General features: G+C 38.2%; 3 protein-coding genes across 3 annotated transcripts in view; 2 read left to right on the top strand and 1 right to left on the bottom strand.

Annotated features, from left to right (window-relative positions):
• The window catches only part of LOC135688329 (glyceraldehyde-3-phosphate dehydrogenase), a 31,170-nt gene extending 19,171 nt beyond the window's left edge, over window positions 1-11,999 (bottom strand). The window contains exons 1-3 of the mRNA XM_065205144.2: window positions 11,884-11,999; window positions 8,115-8,158; window positions 5,473-5,572 (exon numbers count right to left, since the gene is read on the bottom strand). Coding sequence (XP_065061216.1) covers window positions 5,473-5,572; window positions 8,115-8,140 — 126 coding nt within the window. The 5' untranslated portion in view covers window positions 8,141-8,158; window positions 11,884-11,999. The remainder of the gene's footprint in view (window positions 1-5,472; window positions 5,573-8,114; window positions 8,159-11,883) is intronic.
• A 627-nt stretch (window positions 12,000-12,626) lies between these two features.
• Window positions 12,627-23,911, top strand: LOC135683890 (uncharacterized). The gene has a single exon (XM_065199271.2). It carries the CDS (start codon window positions 16,042-16,044, stop codon window positions 20,986-20,988), a length of 4,947 nt encoding a protein of 1,648 aa, XP_065055343.2. The 5' UTR covers window positions 12,627-16,041; the 3' UTR covers window positions 20,989-23,911.
• Window positions 21,016-21,576, top strand: LOC135689921 (uncharacterized). Its single transcript, XM_065207282.2, has one exon. The coding sequence runs from the start codon at window positions 21,016-21,018 to the stop codon at window positions 21,574-21,576; it is 561 nt and encodes a 186-aa protein (XP_065063354.2).
• Window positions 23,912-24,188: the final 277 nt, after the last annotated feature.

Below are 24,188 nucleotides of genomic sequence, written 5' to 3' on the forward strand. Positions count from 1 at the left end.
ACATACATTTGTTATCTTCGACATTGAAAACTTTTACCCCTCAATAACCGAAAAACTCCTTACAGACTCTATCTCCTTCGCCAAGAAATACTGCAAAATCACCGAAAAGGATACCAACATCATAATGCATCCCGCAAATCACTCCTATTCAGCAAAGGAAATACATGGACGAAAAAAGACAGCCACATGTTCGATGTGACTATGGGGAGCTTTGACGGCGCGGAAATTTGTGAACTGGTTGGTCTTTTCATCCTCAATAAGCTGGGTGCAAAATACGGAAAAGACAACATAGGTCTATACAGAGACGACGGACTCGCTATCTTTAAGAACACCCCTGGTCCACAAGCAGAGAGAATCAGGAAGGACATTACAAAACTTTTCAAGACTCACGGCCTCAACATCACCATAAAGACCAACCTAAAAATTGTGAACTACCTCGACGTAACACTAAACCTAACAAATCAATCGTATTGTCCATACAGAAAGCCCAACGACCAGCCACTATACATCAATACAAAGTCCAACCATCCCCCCAACATCATAAAGCACTTACCTGGAGCAATCAACCGTAGAATAACTGACATATCATGCAACGAAAGTGAATTCAACAAAGCCAAGCCCATCTACGAAAACGCCCTAAAAGCCAGTGGATACCCCGACACCCTAAATACAACGACCACACATCACCCACACGTAAAAGAAGAAACAGACAGCGCAACATAATCTGGTACAACCCACCATACAGCAAGAATGTACAAACTAACATCGGCAGAACTTTCCTCAAGCTCATACATATACACTTCCCCAAGAATCACAAATTCCATCAGATCTTCAACAAGAACAACGTTAAAGTCAGCTACAGCTGTATGGATAATATGCAAACTATCATCAACAAACACAACAAGAAAATTATCAACACCAAACCCACCACTACCAACGAGAAAACATGCAACTGCCGAAAAAAAGACCAATGCCCACTAGACAACAACTGCCTCTCTTCCAGCATCATCTACAACGCACATATCACCACAACCGAAGACACTGTCAGCAAAAACTACATTGGCCTAACAGAAGGAACCTTCAAACAACGATTTACACAACACAAACTCTCATTCCGCAACCGAAAATACGCCAACAGTACCGAACTATCAAAATACATCTGGGAACTTAAAGACAAAAACAAGGATTATGACATACAATGGACCATCATCACCTCAGCCAAACCATACAACAACATTACAAAAAGGTGTGACCTATGCTTAACAGAAAAACTATACATCATCAAAGCAAATAACAACACCCTTCTAAACAAACGATCCGAATTAATCTCCAAATGCGACACGAAAACAAGTTTTATCTCATGAACAATAGAACTCCACCTAACTAATTAACCTGTATTAAATAAAATTTCTTTTGTCTAACTTTATCACACCTTTTGTATATTTATACCGCGGTAACAGGAATATTCTTCATTATAGTCTGTCTGATGAGTGCGTAAGCACGAAACTCGGAGTAACGGAGAACATGTCTCATTTCTAGTATATATTCTATTTTATTATATCTATTGCTCTGTGCTTTTGCACATCGAGCACTGTTCACGTCAGAATAGACAACGCAATCTGGAATATATATATATATATATATATATATATATATATATATATTAATCTCGTTAATCGAGTTGTTTTTTTACTGATCATCTATTTAAATTTTTTAAAAAACATTACAGTCTAGAGCTTTTGAATACATATATATTTAGTTTGCTTAGAATTATATATATCCGTGTGTGTGTTGGGGTTTTGTGTGAGGGGGGTTTTGTATGAGGGGGGTTTTGTATGAGGGGGGTTTTGTGTGTTGGGCATGGCGTTAGTTGGTTCTTTGCTAATTTGCTTCTCGGCTTGGGGGTGGGGGTTTGCGGGTGACTGGCTTGGCGTGTCGGGGGCCGGCGGCACACTAGGTGGGCGTGCCGTGGGTGGCGGTCCACTGGCTCGGCGTGCCGGGGGCCGGCGGTCCACCGCTTTGGCGGGCTCTCCAAGAAGGAAAAAAGTTTCGGGTATAGGGGCTTGCAAGAACCCGCCTTGGCAGTTTCTCCAAGAAAAGCTAGTCTTCCTTCCATAAAAGGCAAAAAATATCAATAACTATAAATAAGGACGTAGTTCAATAGTTTAATTTATTGAGATGTATTTGGGCAAGGATCAAATGTTCTATTGTATATGGTGAAGTGTATCGTATTTGGAAGTGAGGATTTTCTTGTAATTAAAATAATATCTATATTTGAGACGATATTTGGTTTGATCAAGTAAGCAAAGAATAACTAGGCAGTTTAAGCATGGGCGACGATAACCATAACGATAACGATAGGAGGCTTTATTACCTTAATGCGCAGGCGTCAGTGGAGATTCCCCTTCCGTTATCGTTCTCACTCATGGTTCTAGTACGATAGAAATCTGATGTATCGTTCTGTGACAACGATAGGATTCGGTGACGGATTTTGCTGAGTTTTATGAGGAATTTCAACTGGAAATAGCTTCATCAGCCACTTCATTATCAAGCCTCAAATCATGCGGGTGAGTTTTTTGTTTCTCTTGTTTGTTTAAAGCGATTCATAATTTTATTTTCATGATGGAATTGGGCCTGCCTATATTGTAAAGATTCACATAGGCTGCAGCGATGAAATTCAATAAAAATTCTGCAAATTCGGTAACAAAGATTGAGAACTTAAACTTTTTTATTACTCTAATATTAAACAAATTCTTTAAAATTTGTGTCAAGCGACCAAGGTCGTTATTTTCTGAGGGTTTCGACCTTAAACTACCAAGGTTGAGAACAAGATTGTTCGTGTTTTGGCTGGAACGTGTATTCACCATCTCTCAAATTTTTTCAAGGTTTTAGTGGACATTTCAAATGACTGTCATTTGCCCAAGATGAGATGAGCTTTAATGCGAGATGACCTAACAGCAAAATTTTGGTAGACGAGGGCTGGAAGAAGGAAGGCTGTGCAGAAAAGGAGGAAGAAACGCTCTTGTTAACTTTGTAGTATTTTGTATATAATAACTCTACGTTGGAAATAAATTCATTCATTTAAATTGAAAATCTATTTTCTCAAATCGGAACTTTTTCGGTATCAGTTATCTCATAGTGCAAATATGGAGTATGAAACTTTCAGAATAAATTTAGGCCTTTTTGTAATTCCAACAGAAGAGGAAGATCTTCGTCATTGATAACATCAAAGCTGTGTGTGACAGCAAGAACTTAATTAACATTTTTACGGTCATATTTTATTTAGCTAAATAATTTTTAACATTTGTGGGGCATTCAAAACTAGACTTCCGTGCCAAACAAGGAAGTGTGTCATGCGGTAGAGCTGCAGTCCCCTACGGGTGTCCATGCTTAATGTACTTATACCACAACGATAACGGAAACGATGACAGTAGACTCTATCGTTATCGGTATCGTTATCGTCGCCTGTGCTTAAACTCTCTACTATCTTTTTCGCAACAAACAACTACATTTCGCGGCACAGCGTTTCTGCCCTCAGATGCTGTAGGTGAAAGGTTCGAAGATCGTCGCATCAGTTAATATTGAAAGCTTTATAACGGTTTCCATTCCATAAAGCAACTCAAGTATAAAGTATAACTATCCATGGGTGTAGCGGATGCTATGAAACTACCTACAAAGCATCAAAAGAGTACCGGCATTCTTCGTACACAGCGACAGGATACCTATGTTTAACCTGGGAAGGGCCTGGTTTTTTTCGATTAAGTGCCAATAAGAAATCTTGAAATCATAAACGTTTAGTTTTGTTTTTACCTTCATACCAAAGAAATATCAAAGGTAATCAACGGGGCAACTATTTTTTCCTGATCCTTTAATAATTTTAAAGAGATGAAGGTTTCTGAACAACCTGAACCGTTTCTTCCATTCAGCATATTTCACCTGAAATTCAGGTCCTGAAATTTCCTATTGAAATATCTTTGGGAGGAGGGGTGTGACACCCTCACAACCCCCAGTCACGATGTCCCTGTTTGGTGTGTGATATACTCTACCCAGGGTGTGACATACGCATGCCCAGGCCTGAAAGGCATCTGATGAAGCTTACCAGACCTAGCAAGTCACACGCATTTTGCGGGAGACACACTTCGGCGCTTTTTCATGCTCAAAGGCATCAAATCTGAATTCCCAGCAATTGGCAACAAACTTCTTGGTTTATTTAAATTTTTCAATTTTACTCCAATAGCAAGATCCCTCTTTCCTTACAAGGCATGTTTGCACAATAAAAGGGACTAAATTATTATACGACTAGATAACAGCCAATCCGTACAGGTTAAGTGATGTTAAACTTATTGACAAGCCTACACAAATAGTAGGTTAGCTTTTTTGCGACTATGACACATTGTGAATTGATTGAAAATGTAAAAGAGGAGCATAATATACAGGGATGCTGGAGAAGGGGGGTGCAGGGGGTCAACTGCCCCTGTTGCCTTTTAATAGGAGGAGCAAGAGGGGCCAGAGTGCCCTTTTCATCAAGTGCCCTTGAAACCAGCCATTTGCACTTATCAGAGAGATTAATATGAAATTCTGATTGTAGTTTCATGGTGACATTTCTCAAAACTGGTAATATAATTCCTTGTGCCAAAATTTAGCCAATTTTCAGAAGATCAAACTTAAACGGTGGTTACAAAGGAATTAGTAGTAGCTGAGAAATTTGTTTCAAATGCCTTTTTACCCAAGCTTGCCCCTTGCCCTTTGGTCATTCCAACATCCCTGATAATATACCACCTTAAGTTAGTGTTTCAAGTAAGCAGATTACAATTGGAGTGGTCAGAGCGGAATAACTTTTTCTCAAGAATGACATTTGGGGTTGCAGTTACACTACGATGCTTTGCTTGCTTGTACACCTGCATTCCTTTCTCTGCATACCTGGTCCACAGAGCTTCGCACTTTTGCATTTGCACAGCACAAGTGCACCAGATTAAATTATTTAATGATTATGTACTGTTATAAATTCTATCTCAATAAAAACTTAATATAATGGCGAAAAATCCCCCACCCGCTTCTGTGGGGTCCCTGCTCAAAAAAGGCGTTTCCGAAGAACCATAGGGCATGGTTAAAAAAATGTTTTCTGGGGCTCTGCACCTCAATCCTACTTCTGGTTGTGTAGCAGTCCAGGATTCGTTCTGGACCATTCTCCCTTCCTTTTAAAATATCACTCAGCAAAACTCAAACTTGACAGGTCTGGCTTACAGGGAAACATCAAACAGGCTTTGAAGCTAGGAATTATCAAATGAACTTCTATACAATAATAGAAAATGGAAACCTAGGAGAAAACCCACAGCGAAGGTTATAATATCTTTTGCTTTCATTTTTTGCCTTAATCAGACCCATTTTAACCATAGATATTAATCACAAGGCAAAAGCTGACAAAAATGTTCGAAATCAAAATATATACATATTATCTAAAAACTTACTCACCATATAATCCAAGTCAATAAATGGGTCATTAATGGCCACAACCTGTAGTTCAGGTTTTTCTAGTGCTGCTCTGCAAACCAAACGCCCAATGCGACCAAATCTAAGGTTCATGATGAAAAAAAGTGTTATTAAATACAAAATTTACATGCAATTGCAATCATCATTTTCTGCAATCATCAAAATGGTCCTCTTTAGAATAAAGACAAAAATAGCAACAATATATAATCCAACAAATCAAAACATTAGAAGACTGTGTAAGACTCCTACCATAAAAATCAGCAACGATTGTCATACAATTGCAGAAATATTTACAAGTGTTTCAGCACTGCATTAACTTTTCTTACAACACAGCAACATATAACCAAAAAAATGAAAAATCTGCCTTGCATTAATGGTTACCTAGCTTCCTTCTACAACAATGCAACTAGAGTGCTTTTAAAATGTATTCATTACAAATGAGGATCATGATATCATTTAACTGATGACTTTGAAGACAATCTTCAAGCAACTATATGTCCTTCCATCATTTGCTTCTGATATCTATTTAACACTTGATTTGTTGTTGATGCAACAGTAACAATCGTGAGTGTACTCCAAAGCAGTGAGTAAAATCTTCAGTGTCAAAGCACGTAGTCATTTATGAAACTTGTTAGATATTTTTCTCAGGTAAAAAACGACTTAATCTTTCAGCTAAATAAAATCAAAAATGACATTGCTAAGCTATTTTCTCATTGTATGGCAGACATTAGCTTCCTATATCCAAAAAATGGAGGGTTTGTCATTTCTTCACAATGAGCCATAACTGATTTTAAATGGTTTTAATACAGCAGGTGAGCAAAAAGTATTGCACCACTTTGCTAAGAAGTGATGGGTACAAGGCTGTAACTTCAAAATTCAAATCATTTCAGGCCTGGCCATTTGGGGAAGACCATAGATCTTGTTCCCCTTCAGGCTCTCCTCAAAGACCAGAGGGGAGCTACAGATTGTTCTCTCAAATTGCTCTTGAAAGCAAGTTACTCTCCTTGAATTCAATTTTTCATTTGTTTCTATTCTTATCTATCTACAAATGGTGAACCTGGAAATTTCTAGGAATGCTGTTTACTGCTCCTCTGTTAAATGTCTTATGGCCAGGGCCAAATGTTTGAGGCAATTAGGCACCAGTTTGATGTTCAAAATCACTCAAACATTAATTGGCAACATTTCAAACTATCAAAAGTGTGATGTTTAATGTGACAGTATTGAATCTTAGGAGGGGCATATTTAAGCAACAATGACAGGGGGCAGGGTGTTAGACATTCATTTTGGTGCCGCACCCTTCAGGCCACTGGAAAATGATGGAAACATCCATTTTTAAAATTTTGTTTTTTAATTTTAAGTTAAAGATGTTAAGAAGCAGTGGTGTAGTCAGGGTTGAAAGTTTTGTGGGGCAAAGAGAAGAAAAGTTCTGCCATCCAGACCCCTAAGAATTTGGAAAAAACACCTATTTTGTAAATGCGTTAGGAAAAGCAATGACATTTTTACATGACAATTTCTTTTAATACAATGTCATGTGTAGTGTTTTGTGGCTGACTATATTTTACAACTGTCTATTTCCTTCACAATTCCACTAACATTTATATATATCCTGAATTGTGTAAGGTTAGGAAGCACTACATGTAAAAAGTGATTTCAAAGTTGTAATCAAATTTCTAAAAATGATTAACAGTATTCAAAAGTTTTAAACCAAGTTCGTTCTCCTTGGAGCAAAATCCACGACAAGCATTTCAGAATCAAGTTTTTTAAGAGTTGGATTTTTCTATTTTTTTAGTTTCTATTTTATCAGGAATGGCTCAAAAGCGTGAAGGACTTTTCTATACAAACCTGAAACTGCTATAGAAACGAGAGGAAATATATGCTACTGATAACTTAAACAGTAAGTAGTACCGATAAGTAAATAAATAAAAGTGAAATCTTAGCATTACTTTGTTACTACTGTCTACCAACAAATGATTTTTAATGAATAAAACAAAACTTACCGAAGGACACAGAAATATTGGGCACCCCCTACACCCCCCATGCTAAATCCATCCCTGTTTAAAAGACTTACTTAATTAAAAAAAACTTCTTTTGCAGCAGGTCAGGTCTTTCTATTCAATAAAGTGACAAAATATTTTAGAAAGCAATTTACAACATCATTTCTTCAAACAATGTGTTATGAAATGGTCTCCAAAATTTGGTCTGCTGCTGTACAAAAACATAAGACAAAAACTTTCAACAAATTATTTACAGTCAGAAAAAATGACAATTTTTGGAATCCAAGTACAAAACAGGTATTTCAGAGTTCATGTCAACCAAATCTTACAAGCATGAGCAAAGAAAAAATTTTTATCGCAAATATTTTATCCCTATTCCTATCATCAAAGCTAAATTCTCGTGTTATCATAATAGTTGATATTTTTGCTACCCTACCTTGATAAATTTCCCATTATTTTCACTGAATCATCTACCTTGAAACGCTTCTTTAAATTGCTTTAGCTATTTCACTTTTAGGTAGAAAAAATAATTTGGAGTTTTTTCAGATATGATACAATGCTTTTGATCACTAGTTGTACCGTACTTTTCCTACATTTCCCAATAAAAAACCTATCAATCTTGCTACCTACCCATTGATACCAACTTTGATCACCATGGCTTCAGTTTATTTCAACTACAAAAAAATAGTACCCTCAATTATTCATGAAGACAGAAAACTCTTTGTTTAAATAACATAAAAGATAAAGAACTTTTGGCAAACAATGAAAAGATTGCAAAAAGAAGAGCAGAGCAGAGGAAGCAAGTTGGCATCCAATTTAAAATATCATTTGGTTGGGTAGCTCTTTTTCAAAAGCAAGACAGTTCTTTGACAAGCTGAATTGGGAGCTTATACCAACAAGGTCTTGGTCCGTCCACTTGATGTTACCACAACTTTTGATTTCTATGCTGGGAATTAGAGAGGAAGCATCCCCCTCAATCTCAATTAAAGTATGGTTGTGTCAGTAACTTGAACTACAGACACACAGCTCATGCTCACATTGCACAATCTTTTTTGCATCAGTGCCAATTTTAGCTACACAAATCCCTTACAGTTTTCAGAATGAAGTTTAAAGTAGTGGTAACTAAAACACACGAGTACATAAGATGCATTTTGTACTGTTTGTTTGGAAATGGAAAAACAATAGCCTAAATTTTATAATTTTTCGGTAATTAAAAGGGACAATTAAATAGAAATAAAATGGATATTTGAATAAAAATGCCAGAGAACTGTATTTAAAATTTTATTCAAAAAATAAACCTGAAAAAATTACTCCAGAGCTCAAGAAGAACAAAAACTCATTGAAAGAGAAAGAATTAAAAAATTATAAAAATAGGAAAATATTTTTAGGGTCAATTAGCAGTTCACTAGCTTTGTTTATTAGACAGATTCTGAATCTCCTGTTTTCTCAGTTCCACAATAGGCTATTTTAAATGCTAAACGATAAATTTTGCAATGAAGCTGTCAAATATGAAAACAGGAAATTGGGAACCAAAGTGCGTTTATGTTCCCAAAATCTCATCTCTTTGTCATTTAGCTGCTTTCAACTGCCATAATCTGTTTTCACATCCTAAAACATAATCATTATGTCACTGTCATTGTTGCTGTCTTTATAAATTATTTCCATTTTTGCTGCATATTCTAAACATCCAGTTCCAAGACAAACATCAAAAGAATGTATCACAAATTTTCTCTTTGTTGTATCAACTTTTAATTAAAATTCATGGGAGAAAAGCTGGACTGTTTGACCACTATATTGGGTCATTTGATATTGTCATTTTCCATGTTGAATGAAATTTAATTGAGTTTACAAATGTTGGTTGCCAAATCCAAATTTGAAATCATCTGAAATGTTGGATTGTTTGACAACCTCAGCCAACATTGTTGGCTCTGCCCACACATGAGCACCAAAATTCAATCATTGCATCACTGTTGAACTACCAAGTTCGTTTCACTCATTTAAACATTCAAGTTTGCTTACAATAAATTTCACATTAATTACGGACAATATAATTAAAGATAAAAAATTATATGAGCAAGAAGAGGCATCAAGTCCAGCATACAGTGGCAATAAGGAGCCTGTAGCACAGAGGAGGTACAATAAAGTGCAGGGGAGGAAGGGAATTTCACCAAAAGCTTTTATTGGAGATTCTTGTAGATTGTGATGACAGTGAAAATATCTGAAATGCTGGGATTCATTCTATACAGCTACCAATACATCTTTTTTATTGATACTTTATGTTCTAGTTAAGTCTAGATATGGCCCTACACTCCCCTCACAAAAGTATTGCATCACCTTGTTCAAAATGGCGGCACTTTTTGTCAATATTTTTACAACACAAAACATTTGAATGCATGAATTGGGTGAAATAGGCATATTTTATAGCAAATTTTGGCAGGAAAAGTTTGCAAATTTTGCTGACGCCATAGAATACCTAGTTAGAAATGTAAATTTTACGCAAAAACTTTATTGTTTGTAAAAATGTAGACTACGCCTAATAGAGAAAATTTGTCAAATGAGATGCGAGTCCCTATCAAATTTTTACAGGGAAGTGATCTTTAGTTTAAGAAAAATTGTTGACCATGTTAGATGCAGCCACACAACAGCTTCAATAAATCAAAAAAAAATTCTTTTCTTGAGAGTGCTTCAATAGTAATAAACCTAGAAGTGGATGAACAAAAAAATTGATGTTAGAGGGGTAGCGATTTTGTCTGTTTTATTTCACCATGTTTACACCAAGGGACAGTAAAAGACACGAAACTTGACGCTGAGCAATGTTTTGCAGCTCAAAATTCTTCCAAGCCAAAAATAATGAGTGTCTTACACAAATATAAAATAAAAATTCACCTGCGTAAAAGGAAACCATTTTTACAACGATTTATTTCCGAACAAGAAGAACTCAAGTTTTTCCATGTTAAAAGACGTTTTGAAACTGTTATTTTAAAAAAATGGTCTAAAAAGATTTAAGTTTTGATTTGTGGTTTTTTCACTTCTGACACACTCCCCATCGCCACTTAAAAACAATCAATTTCACACAATTTGCACCATTTTCCCTCCTTGAAGGTGGCACAATACTTTTGTGAGAGGAGTGTACACAGCTGTTTTGTCCTGTGGTTTTCTATAATAGCTTTAAATAAAGAAAAATTAACCCCAAATCAGTAATCAAAAGATTATAATACTATCAAGAAATGGTAAGAAACAGAGGTGCTATGGAGAGGACTTGGTGGGCTAACATGATGAAATTCAAATAAATTTTTTTAAGGGATGTAGCCCTCCCTTAACATGCAAAAACATGTTTGGTACAGCAAATTCTGTGCTAAACATGTTAAGGACGAGATGCCCCTAAAAAAATTCTTTGAATTCAGCAAACCTTTATTATTCAAAAATGTTGCATGAATAAGCAGTTTTGTATCCAACAACAGAGAATCTGCGCAAATGCAAGTACTCTAAAGGATCTAATAAGGATCAAATTCTCTTCATACTAAATACAAAATTGTTTAACTCTTGACAACACTACATTCAAAATCGTTTAACTGTTCATAAATCTAAGTAGGGCAGTACTTTTGTATGAAAATATAAAATGCAGGGCCAAAATACCATCGCCCTGATGAGAATCAACTAATTAATTTTGTATGGTCTTATGCAGTCAAAAAACTACTGGACGTGTATGACACGGATTTCTTGGATTGTCTTCAGCTTCACGACTGCTCCTGAACTTGTTTCTACACCGGGAAAATTAGCCTGGATATTTTTCATGGCCAGGATTTATTCAAGGACATGTAGTTGCATTAAAAATCTGCTGCATATTGTAAGAAACTAGGAGAAAGAGCTTGCAGCATATATTAACAATAAATTAACAGAAAAAATCATCAAGCAATAAACTGCAGCGGAAAAGGCTGCTTGGACACTTGGTTATTACCAAACGGGCTACATAGAATGCTGGTGCTGCTACTTACTAGGTCTTTTTCTTTACCTGGTTAGGACTGTTTATGGTAAAAAAATTCACTACAACATATTATGAGAATCTTCATTGAAAGGCCACTAGATGAAAATATTATGGATCTACCGATCTATATATTTATAGTTACAAAATAAAAGAGCTGGCTGTGGATATAATCATCCCTTTAAAAAATTTAACACTTTTGGAAACGCTCCCTTTTTAGTTGAAACTTGATTGAAATCTGTTCTTTCACTGTCAAAACGAGAATATCCATATTGTCCTAAAACGACAACTGTTGGCAAACTTCTGTAGGTAGAGAGCCCGCATGTGTTTGCGTGCATGTCGTCTACACTTACTGAAGTATTATTTCGTTGACGGCTACAGCACAATTCAAAATCGTGAAAATAATGCAACATTTACCTCACTTTATTGCACCGACTTCAATATATCAACCTTTTCTGGAATCGGAGGGAAACAAGAAGGGGCGAGCCTATTCTTGGCCAACACTTTTTAGAACCGAAGGTAAAAGATAGAACAGAGAGCTTGAACCCTATTGGTAAATTACGAAGATCCCCTTTGTTTATCTGGTCCGTGTTTGTGTTACTATTAAGCGCATGCGCTTGAAACTTCTTTGGACATGACCCTTGCCACGTTCCAGGGGATACTTGACGTCATAAAAATATATTATGAAAATTTGTCCATTTCGATCTTTTTTTTTAATTCATTAAAAGAATAAGTGAACAATGTCTTATGTGCAAAATCAGGTAAATGTCTTGCCTGAAATTATTTGATTGAGTTATGACCACGGCTGTCGCTAGAGATATCAAGGTACAGGGTTAATTTTCCGGTTGGTAGGCGTGGCTTTCGGGCGTGGCGTATTATTATTAAAAAACCTTTTTTAACAGGCTCAATTTCCTCCACGTAGACCAGACTTTTCTTTATCAGCTAGATATATTGAATTGTGATGGTAAATGGGGATTTTCTGCTGTTTTGGGGGTAAATTGGGGGTTAAATCAGGAGAAGTTCCTGCTTATCCTCTGCGAAGGAAGGCAGTGGCTGGAAAGACGTTTTAACCAAATAAATCTGGTCTAAAAAGTTGAATATGAAGGATAATTTATGTTTTGGTGAAGTACCTTTAAAGTTGTAAAATGAGCTTCAATTAGTCACGTAAGTTTAAATAACCCCTATTGTTATACTACACTTTAACTACTGTTGGATAACGGAAACCCTTCAACGCCATTACGTCATTTGCTTCAATTGACAATTATGTAATTATATTTATAGACGATGTTTTGTTTATTGCGTGGGTCGCTAGACGACATTATTTTACCTTATATGGACTTTTCTATTTTCGTCGTATGTATCTGTTAGTTTATATAAATGCTTGAGAAAAAGTTAGAGAGAGTTAGAAAATTGTCGAGACGAAGAACAGGAACCGAAGAGCCGAGCTCGACGAAGAACTGAGTAGCTAAGAAGTAGCATATAGTTTTGTTGATTTTTATATATAGAAGTTGTGTTTACGAAAGAATTTAGTTGTTCTTGCTGGAAACCTGCCGACACTATTTGCCATCTTCCGCTGACTGCAGCCGAGTAAAAGATCGTAAGTTGTGTTAAACTTTCTCTTTACTGCCCACTCGTTTAAACGTTGTTGATTAGAACTCACGCGTTAGATCACATTTGAAGTGTGATTTAACATATTGGTGCCCCGTGTGAGGAAGCTAAGAAGACAGTTGAAAAGAAACATTTCGATTCCAGTTATTTATCGTTATATTATTCCAATTTGGAGAGCGAGAGACCTGTACAGTGTTGTGTCTGAGGAGAACAATAAAAAGTTAAGATTACGTCATCTGACTTTTGCAGACCGTTGGAATTTTAAGAATTTCATTGCTCTTTTAATTTATTTAACTTTTAATATCACTCGGATCATTGAATATATTGTAATTCTAAACTATGGCTGAATTCGAAGCAACCGTCAATGATCTTCAAACGCGATTAACTGCTGTTCAGGCTGCTATCGAGGGCAATTCTCAAGCAAGTATGTTCAAACCTAGACCCTTTACAGGAGCACTAAGTGAAGATGTAAATGAATGGCTCGCAAAATTCGAACGTTTTGCAAGGTTTTACAGTTGGGGAAATGCTAAAAAACTTGGTGCCATGGTGCTTTTATTTGAGGGTTCTGCGCTATCTTGGTTTCAAACTCTCCCCGACGAAACAGCCAACAGCTTTAGTGATTTAGCAGAAGCGCTTAGGGCTCGTTTTGGAACCACGAACATTGATTTCATTCTAAGGCAGGAACTTTATGCTAGAAAACAAGGCCCCCTGGAACCCTTGGCTAATTATACTGAGAATATATAGGAACGCTTTTATGTGACAAGAATTGCAATGGTTCCTATCATATCTTGTGACTTTCCATCGTTGGTGTTCGCTTCGACGAATCTTATTTAACGTGCAGAGAACACGGAGCCAGTGAGAGAGGCAGTGTATTGCTGTATAACTCTGATCTGAACTGAACTTGACTGACTGACTGAATTACATACAAATTAACATACTTATATACAAAATAAATGTGCTGAGTAATGATGTGTTGTGATGATGTAATGATGATGCAATGGAGAAGGAAAGATCTAGACTTAGGAAGAAATCAGCATGACATAGATGTGTGAACGTGTGTACAATGGTGAAGGGAATGTCATGTGCTAGGTGATGTTGTGAATGACCTAGGTGGATGTCATGGTGATGGCATGATGTAGGAATATGGCCTAATTTACAATATTAAAATCACTACAATAGCTCCCCCCTTAGAATGCAAGCGGTTGTGAAGCATTCGATACGCAAGGGAAAAGAACTAGGAATAAATTTTAATATTGTAAAATCGATGAATTAAAAATATGAGTGAATTGCGATAAAATATTAATTGTTCGAAATTTAAATGTCCAACCGTTATAAATCGATGAGAGTTCAAGACGTGGCCGGTGTTTTCTTCTGTTCGTGATTTGGGAGATTTGTGCGAAGTTTTTACGTTGGATGACCAGGAACCAGTTTGTTGAGGAGTTATTGAGCGTTGATGTTGCGTGGAGGCACTGCGGTGAGTCGAGTGCTGCGATGCGTTGAGGCAACTACGGTGAGTCGAGTGCTGCGATGTGTTTGAGGGCACTACGGTGAGTCGAGTGCTGCGATGCGTTGAGTGCACTACGGTGAGTCGAGTGCTGCGATGCGTTGAGGGCACTACGGTGAGTCGAGTGCTTGTTGCTTGTGTTGAAGAGCACTACGGTGAGTCGAGTGCTGCGATGCGTTGAGGGCACTACGGTGAGTCGAGTGCTTGTTGCTTGTGTTGAAGAGCACTACGGTGAGTCGAGTGCTGATGATTGTCGATAAATCCAAATGAGTTGGGTTGTGTGTGTGAAGCTGAGTTGATATTGACGAATCCTTGTTGATGAAAAACTTGATGTGTCTGATGCCATCGAAGAGTTGATGTTGTAGTTGAAGTAGAATTGACCAACGATGGGTTTGCGTGTCACGTCGTGGTCACCATTATAGGAACGCTATTATGTGACAAGAATTGCAATGGTTCCAATCATATCTTGTGACTTTCCATCATTGGTGTTCGCTTCGACGAATCTTATTTAACGTGCAGAGAACACGGAGCCAGTGAGAGAGGCAGTGTATTGCTGTATAACTCTGATCTGAACTGAACTTGACTGACTGACTGAATTACATACAAATTAACATACTTATATACAAAATAAATGTGCTGAGTAATGATGTGTTGTGATGATGTAATGATGATGCAATGGAGAAGGAAAGATCTAGACATAGGAAGAAATCAGCATGACATAGATGTGTGAACGTGTGTACAATGGTGAAGGGAATGTCATGTGCTAGGTGATGTTGTGAATGACCTAGGTGGATGTCATGGTGATGGCATGATGTAGGAATATGGCCTAATTTACAATATTAAAATCACTACAGATATAGTTAAACGTTGCCAACGCCTTTCCCTCAACGATAACGAGCTAATGAATTTATTCATAAATGGACTAAGTTCAGAATTGAAATCTCACGTAGTCCTAAACCAACCCACGACCTTTGCAGAGGCTGAAAAGCTAGCTCGTCTTAGAGATGCTGTATCGAAAACATCAGGGGTTAATGCTGTAGCTGCCTCCGGTCAAACGGCCCAGGAACATCGCATTAAGGAATTAGAGGGTCAGGTCCACCTGCTCCTGTCTTTGGCGTCTAACAAGAATTCTCCCAACCCGCCACCGTTGAATGCCATTACCGGTGATATTTCACACAATTTGTGTTAGTGCGAATAGCCCTTGGTCGTTGTAGTTTAAGCTATTTTTATCTAGCCTCGTTTTTACATTGCATTGTTTTCTTTACGCCTCTTAGTATACGTTTTATTAGCCCATATTTGGTATTTCCGTTTTTGCGTGTTCTTGCTTTTCCTCGTTTACTTCCGGTAGCTATAAAGGACTTGCACCCCACGTTTTGGGTGGTTATTTACTCGCCTTGCATTGCGCTGTGTTGGGGGCAGGAAGCTGTTGTGAAGAAGAATTTGGCGAAACTCAAGATGGCCTCATGCGCGATCCAATAGGAGCTTCATTGAACATGAAACAGACGAAAGAATTAGCGTTGAAGACCTCTACTGCCCTAATATTCTCAGATCCCTGCCGGCAGAAAGCAAGCATTTCACCTCCAGAACAGTTAAACATCAAGCCTTCCCTCAATGGTATTGCCACAAAAGAAATTTCAGAAAACCATGCTACCTTTAGTGGATTTGAATCCCGTGCTCCTCTTTGTTGGGCGGGCTATGGTGATACAATGAAAGAATCACCTGACGAACACAACGTTTCTCAGCAGTTGATTGACATCCAAGATCCCGTGGAAAACGCTGTGACAATGGAACATGCCCCTCCGAGGAGGTCAGACAATACCTATATGACGAGAAATCCATTGATGGGATATATTGCAACCCCGCAACAGGCATTTGATATCAACGCTCCTACATGGCAACCCTGTGGAAACCCTGTTTTTAAGGAAAGTGATGCACTGGAGGTCAAAAATCAGAGACAACAAAAGGAAGTTGCAAAGGTCCATTCGAAAAATGGTAGCCTATCTGGAACTGATGAAGGAATAAATTATTTGGAGGCAATGAAGGCCCTAGCAACTGCTGCATTGCTACCAAGGGCAGAGCTGATGCACTTTGACGGTAACCCCTTGAATTATTTTTTGTTTATGACTTCTTTTGAAAACAACGTTGAAAAAAGTACTCAAGATTTCAGCAAGAGATTACAACTCCTGATACAGTTCTGCACTGGAAAGGCAAAGAAGGCAATTCAGAGCTGCGTTCTTCTGCACCCTCATGAAGGGTATTTTCAGGCGAAGAAAATTCTTTCAGAACGATTTGGTGATGCATACAAGGTTTCAAGAACATGGCTGACTAAAATCATGGATGGTGCACAAATCAGGCCTGGTGATGGTGAAGCATTGCAGGATCTTGCTGACGACTTAGAAAGTTGTGAAATTACACTTCAAGCGGCAGGACGACTTAATCAGCTGAACAACGAAGACAGTTTGCTTAAAATTTTGAAGCGATGCCCGGTGTATGTAAGATCTCGTTGGCAGTCACGTGTTCAAGAGTTAAGAGCACAAGGAATGGACCCGAGTGTCAAAGACATCAGGAAGCTCATCAGATTGGCAGCAAGTGAAAAATGTGATCCAGTCTATGGCAATTTGATGGATGGGGAAAATAAAGAATTAAGAGATAGAAAAAGAGCAAACAACCGAACAGGAGCAATGAAGACCAATTTCAGCATACAAACAGGTGCAGCAAAGGGAAACAGTGATGGCTTAAAATGTTACTTTTGTGACAGAAACCATAGACTGGAGTCATGTGACGCTTTCAAGTTGGAAGATGGTGAGAAACAATTTAAATTTATTAGACAAAGGAAACTTTGCGACAATTGTTTATCTAGCTTTCATTTTTCTGCTGGTTGCAAAAGACGAAAGGGATGCACAGTGCTGAATTGTGACATCAAACGGAAACATCTTGCTTCGATACATAATGAAGTTAAAAAATTTGAGATAAGTCGATGCAGTGCACAAGCTATCTCAGATCAACATGGGGAATCAAAAAGGCAAAATCAATTCAGTGGCCTGACAAGTAACAATGGTGGTTGCAGCTCTGGTCAAGGACTGCCAATTGTGCCGCTCAAGGTTAAGTGTCGAGGCATGAACAAAATAGTCACGACGTACGCTCTGTTAGACAGTGGATCTACCGCTTCATTTTGCAGCGATGATCTCTTGAAAGAATTAGGTATAGAGGGTAAAACGTGCCAAATTCAACTGGCAACTATTGACGGCGTACATGATGAATGTCAAACTGCTATGGTGACCCTAGAAGTTGCGAACTTTGAAGAGGATATCTGTATTCAGATTGACAATGTTTTCTCAACAAAGAGTCTGAATATACCAAGAACAGCGATTGCTAAGCAAAAGGATGTAGATTTGTGGCCACACCTCAATGGAGTCATAATGCCAGAAGTAATAGCTGATGCAAATGTCAACCTTTTAATTGGAGTAGACACTCCTGAGGCTTTGGAACCTAGCGCAATTAGAAACAGTGAAGGTGGTGGACCCTTTGCCGTGAAGACTAAATTCGGTTGGACCTTGAACGGACCACTTGGCAGAGATAATGCTACAGGTAAACGTTGCTTTTTCTCTAAATCGAATGCTTGTGATGAACAACTTCAACAGCAACTTTTGCAGTATTTTAACCGGGAATTTGACCAGGTGACAAGTGACAACAAGAGAGGTTTATCAGTACAAGACAAACAAGCCTTGAAGATCTTAGAAGATTCCTTGCAGTTTGTTAATGGTCACTATCAAATGGCAATTCCTTGGAAGAGCAGTCAAACATGTTTACCTAACAATCGTGTAATGGCAGAACAGAGGCTTGGGTACCTGAAGAGACGTCTGACACGTGACCCAGCATTACGAGTGCGTTATACAAATTTCATTGATGACCTTCTTGTCAAAGGACATGCAAGAAAGATTCCTGATGCCAAGAAAGGATGCAGACAAGATATCACTTGGTATCTCCCACATCACAATGTAGTGAATCCAAAGAAACCTGAGAAAACCAGAGTTGTCTTCGATTGTGCGGCGAAGTTTCACGGTGTATCGCTTAACAGCAATATATTACAAGGTCCAAATCTGACAAATTCTTTGGTAGGGGTACTTTGCAGATTCAGACAAGAGCGAATTGCGCTTGCTGATGTGGAATCTATGTACCACCAGGTATGTGTAGATCCTAAGGATACTGAGGCCTTGAGGTTCTTATGGTTTCCGGGTGGAGATTTATCAAAAGAGCCTGAGGAATACCAAATGGTGGTGCATCTATTTGGTGGAATCTGGTCAGCCTGTTGTGCAAACTTTGCTTTGAAAAGAACTGCTTTGGACAATACCAGCAAGTTTGACCCGATGGTAACCAGAACAGTTGACAAGAACTTCTACGTTGACGATATGCTTAAATCAGTGAGAAGCACAGATGAAGCCATTTGGATGCAAAGACAGCTGACGGAATTGCTATCATGTGGCGGCTTTCACCTTACAAAGTGGAGCAGTTCATGTAGAAAGGTACTAGATTCTATTCCTCAAAATGAAAGATCAAAAGATTTAAAGCATCTAAACATTCAATATGATGCCCTTCCTGTAGAGAGAACATTGGGTTTAGAGTGGAACATCGAAAGTGACACATTCAGGTTCAAGATTAACAGTATAGAAAGGCCAGCCACACGAAGAGGTATATTGAGCATTATTTCATCAATATTTGATCCACTTGGATTTGTAGCACCCTTTGTTTTGCCTGCAAAAAGACTTCTTCAAGCATCATGCAAAGATCTAGAATGGGATAAAGAGATTTCTGGTGAAAATCTGATAAATTGGAATCAATGGTTGGTTCAGATGCCGATGCTAGAGAATTTCCAAATGAGAAGATGCATTAAAGTACCTGAATTTGGGACTTGTATCACTCAAGAGATTCATCACTTTTCGGATGCTTCTGAGACTGGTTATGGCACGGTGTCATACTTGAGAACAGTGCATCAAAATGGTAAAATCAAAACTGCGTTCTTGTTTGCAAAATCTCGACTAGCACCATTGAAACGAATCACAATTCCGAGGTTAGAGCTCACTGCCGCTGCCTTGGCTGTAAAGATCGACACGATGTTGAAAAACGAGCTAGAAATCTGCATACATAAATCAATGTTCTGGACAGACAGTACATCTGTTTTGAGGTACATCAACAACAAAGACAAGAGATTTCATACGTTTGTTGCGAACCGAATAACAGTTATTCATGAAGGATCAGATCCTGAGCAATGGAGGTATGTGCCAACGAAAAGCAACCCCGCAGATGATGCGTCACGTGGAATGACAGCAAACGAGCTGCTTCGAAGTGAACGTTGGATCAGTGGACCGAAGTTTTTGCTACAGACAAGAGACAAATGGCCAAAATGTAATGTCAGCATTGCGGGGATCCCTGAAGATGACGTCGAAGTTAAAAGATTGGCTCAGTCAAACTCAGTCAATGTCAAGGTAAATGATATGACATCAATGATTTTCTCACACTTTTCAAACTGGTTTCGCTTGAAAAGGGCTGTTGCTTGGATCCTTCGATACAAATCTTGGCTACTGGAAAAGGTTAAACGAAGCCAGATGCTCTTAAAATCTACAATATCTAGACGTGTTGATGTTGAAGAAATAAAAGAAGCGGAAGATGCTATAATCAAGTGCGTGCAAAAGGAATGCTTTGTTCAAGAATTACAATGTTTGCAATCATCTGAAGGCGTAGTAAAGAAATCAAGTTCCTTGAGGAGGTTAGATCCTGTAATCAAAAATGGGCTTATCTGTGTCGGTGGACGTCTCAAGCACGCACCCTATGAGTATGAACATATGAAGCACCCAGCCATATTTCCAAAAAGACATCATGTGAGCAATTTGGTCATTCAGCATTTTCATGAATTATCCGGACACAGTGGACAAGAATATGTTCTTTCCATCATCAGAGAATACTTTTGGATAATCCAAGCACGAGTGCCTGTGAAAAAAGTCTGCAGAAGCTGCTTTTCTTGCAAAAGAAGATCTCAAGCTCCATGTAAGCAGAAAATGGCCGACCTTCCAGTGAACAGAGTCACACCAGATAAACCTCCATTCACATTTATTGGCGTCGACTATTTCGGACCATTCCTGGTGAAAAGAGGTCGTGCAACTGAGAAAAGGTACGGTGTTATTTTTACTTGCCTTACCGTGCGAGCTGTACATATTGAGATTGCCAACAATCTTGACACTGATTCATTCATCAATGCACTGAGAAGGTTTATAGCTAGACGAGGAGTGCCAAAAGAAATAAGGTCAGACAATGGAACCAACTTCAAAGGCGGAGAAAAGGAGCTACGGTTAGCGTTACAGGAATGGAATCAAGACAAGTTACATCACTTTTTGCTACAAAGAGATATCGTTTGAATATTCAATCCTCCATATGCATCACATATGGGTGGAGTTTGGGAAAGAATAATCCGATCCATTAGAAAGATTTTCAAAGCATTGGTAAAAATGCAAATTCTGAGTGACGAATGTCTGCAAACCCTAATGTGCGAAGTAGAAGCAATCCTAAACGCAAGACCGTTGACAAAAGTTTCAGACGATCCATCTGACCTGAGTGTCCTAACGCCGAATCATCTTCTCCTTTTCAAAACCAGTTCAAATCTTCCACCAGGTGTGTTCAGTAAACAGGACCAATATTGTCGTCGAAGATGGAAACAGATCCAGTATTTGACTAATGTGTTTTGGCGAAGATGGTTGAAAGAATATTTACCAATTTTACAAACAAGACAGAAATGGCAAGGTATTAAACAAAATATTTCCAAGGGTGACATAGTGTTAGTTGTAGAAGAAACCACGCCTCGAAACCTTTGGCCACTTGGAGTGATCTTAGACGTTAATGTTGGAAGAGATGGTTTGGTTCGTTCAGCACTGGTCAAAACGAAGAACACAGAGTTGCTAAGACCAGTAAACAAATTATGCTTGCTTGAAGCCCAAGAGCAGAAATGAAGAAAAAATTCGCACTAGGAACTAAAGAAAAAACAGATACTAGGAGTAGCCTGTTTGGGGGTGGGTATGTTAGTGCGAATAGCCCTTGGTCGTTGTAGTTTAAGCTATTTTTATCTAGCCTCGTTTTTACATTGCATTGTTTTCTTTACGCCTCTTAGTATACGTTTCATTAGCCCATATTTGGTATTTCCGTTTTTGCGTGTTCTTGCTTTTCCTCGTTTACTTCCGGTAGCTATAAAGGACTTGCACCCCACGTTTTGGGTGGTTATTTACTCGCCTTGCATTGCGCTGTGTTGGGGGCAGTTTTTCTATCGTTTACATGCAATTTTTGGCCTGGTAGTTTCTATATGCTGTGTTTGGCCGTCGTGCAAAATTTTTATGGCTACGAGGACTAATAGATTGTAAGTTGTATGTATTATTATGTATTATCTTTCACTTTATTTATAAGTAGCTCATACTCAACATTTTGTAGTCTAGTTGGGTTTCTACGTAGTTCTATCTTCTGCTAACATTAATTAACCTTTTATAATTATTATTTTTCATTATATTGAAATATTAAGCTTCTTGTCGTATTCTCAACTTATAATCTTCATGTATGTTAATTGCTAACATTTTTCTTTAGCGAACCACGTTTAACACATCACCTCAGAACCTGTGTTGTTTCTTGCTGTGTTATCTGCTGGGGATTTAGGTGTGGTGCGTTCGATATACCAAAGTAGTCAGAATTACAAATTGTGGACTACAATTTGCATGATTTTATGTCACAACATGAAAATATTGTAAGCTACTTTGGAGATGGTAAAAATGAAATTCAGCAAGCCAAAACTGATATAATTGCTGCTATCCAAAATGCTGCTGATCGTAACGCACGCCCCCCTCAAGGTCAGTTCCGCCCGCATTTTAGTAACTCGGGGGGACAGCGTGGTCGAAATTTGCGGACGACTGATGGTCAACCAATCTGTAATTTTTGCCTTCGCGTTGGTCATGTTGCCCGATATTGCCCAGAACGCAGCGGACCTCACGGCAATCAACAGCTGCGTCTTCAGCCGCAACCACAGCCACAGCCGCGTTTTCAGCCACGGCCACAACCTCGTTTTCAGCAATTTCAGGAGTATCAACAAGATTTAAACGGGAACGGGCCTTCACAGTGGGGAAACTGAAGGCCCTGGATGAAGATCAATTAAGAGACACCCCTAGAGATAGAGATTTTGACTCATGGCTCTCAAAACGACAGAGCACTTTTAACCCTATCCAGGCTAGGCTTTTTGAAACTTTCGGGAGACTATGGGGGGGCACAAAGTGCCCCCCTCCGTAATTTCTTTGTCCCTCTAGCTAGGACAATGAACTTTGTTTGGATGGTACTCTTATCTTTTCTCCACATTTTAGTATCATTGTTCAATTTTTAAGTCACGTGGTTTTACGATGACGTCATCATAATGGTGGCCGGGTGAAGCAAAAATTTAGAAAATTTTAGAAAATCTTAAAATATTCATTAATTCCAAAGCATCGGGCTAAGATATTAAAATAAGCAAATTTGATGCATTTTCTAATAGAAACAAGAAGATTGACACAACTTTAATGTTACTTCTCAAAATTATTAACGTTCCAAACAAAAGAACTCAACATATTTTGTATTTGGCTATAGTTTTTTCTATATAACTAAATAATCGATACAACCAAATGTCATGTTTGAGTTCATTTTTAATGCCTTAGCAGACAAATTATTCTAAACTTGCAGTTTTATTAATGTAATACCTATAAATATGTCAACAAATGTGTGCGCATGCGCAGCAGAAAAATCATAGAAAAGGATGTTGAATTTGAATTTTCTGGTCAGAATCATGAAGAGAGGACAAATTAATGCCTGGATACTAATTTTCATCAATATATCTACTTTTGTTGCGAATCCGTGGCAGATTGAACTATTTTTTACTTGACTAGTTTTGAAAACGCCCCTACACAACCCCCTGATTAATAATAAAAAAATTATCTTTTTATATGAACATGTGTCAGATAGGTTAAAACTAAAAGTCAGTAGGTCTGAGGGGTATTGCTTTGAAACTCCTGAAGTTATGAAAGAAAAACCAACTAGGGGGGCACTTTGTGCCCCCCCCCTAGTCTGGATAGGGTTAAGCAAGATAATGAATTGAAAACTGCTTCTCTAAATTCCCAAAGTGACTCAATTTCATCTAACATAGTGCCTTGCATAGACTCACAAAAAAGTACAATATCAAATGTTTCTATTTTTGGGACTGTTTTAAGTCAAAAAGTTCGATTGTTAGTTGACACCGGAGCTGCTATAAGCGTTGTTAGTGAACAATTTTACAAGAATACTTTGAGGCCCAGTTTTCTATTACAGCAAAACACTGTCGATAACATGAAAACTGCCGATGGAAACATAACTCCCGTGATAGGTCTTGTTTCATTTGATGTTACTATTGGTAAACACCTGTATAATTGCAATGCCTCTGTCGTGCCTAACCTTGCATACGATATCGTTCTTGGGAGGGATTTCCTCCACGCGTATGCTGCAGTTATAGACGTGAAGGGACAAAATGTCACTTTCGACCCTCAAAACATTATCGCTTTCGCGGGAAGCTATAGAACGCCCA

The sequence above is a fragment of the Rhopilema esculentum genome, unplaced genomic scaffold (assembly GCF_057945365.1).
Source record: "Rhopilema esculentum isolate cy_ngs unplaced genomic scaffold, ASM5794536v1 HiC_scaffold_36, whole genome shotgun sequence".
Lineage (NCBI taxonomy): Eukaryota > Metazoa > Cnidaria > Scyphozoa > Rhizostomeae > Rhizostomatidae > Rhopilema > Rhopilema esculentum.

What these genes read in the sequence shown, in the direction of transcription:
- LOC135683890 (XM_065199271.2), top strand. Translation starts at nt 16,042, where the DNA reads ATGCGCGATCCAATAGGAGCTTCATTGAACATGAAACAGACGAAAGAA.
- LOC135689921 (XM_065207282.2), top strand. Translation starts at nt 21,016, where the DNA reads ATGGGTGGAGTTTGGGAAAGAATAATCCGATCCATTAGAAAGATTTTC.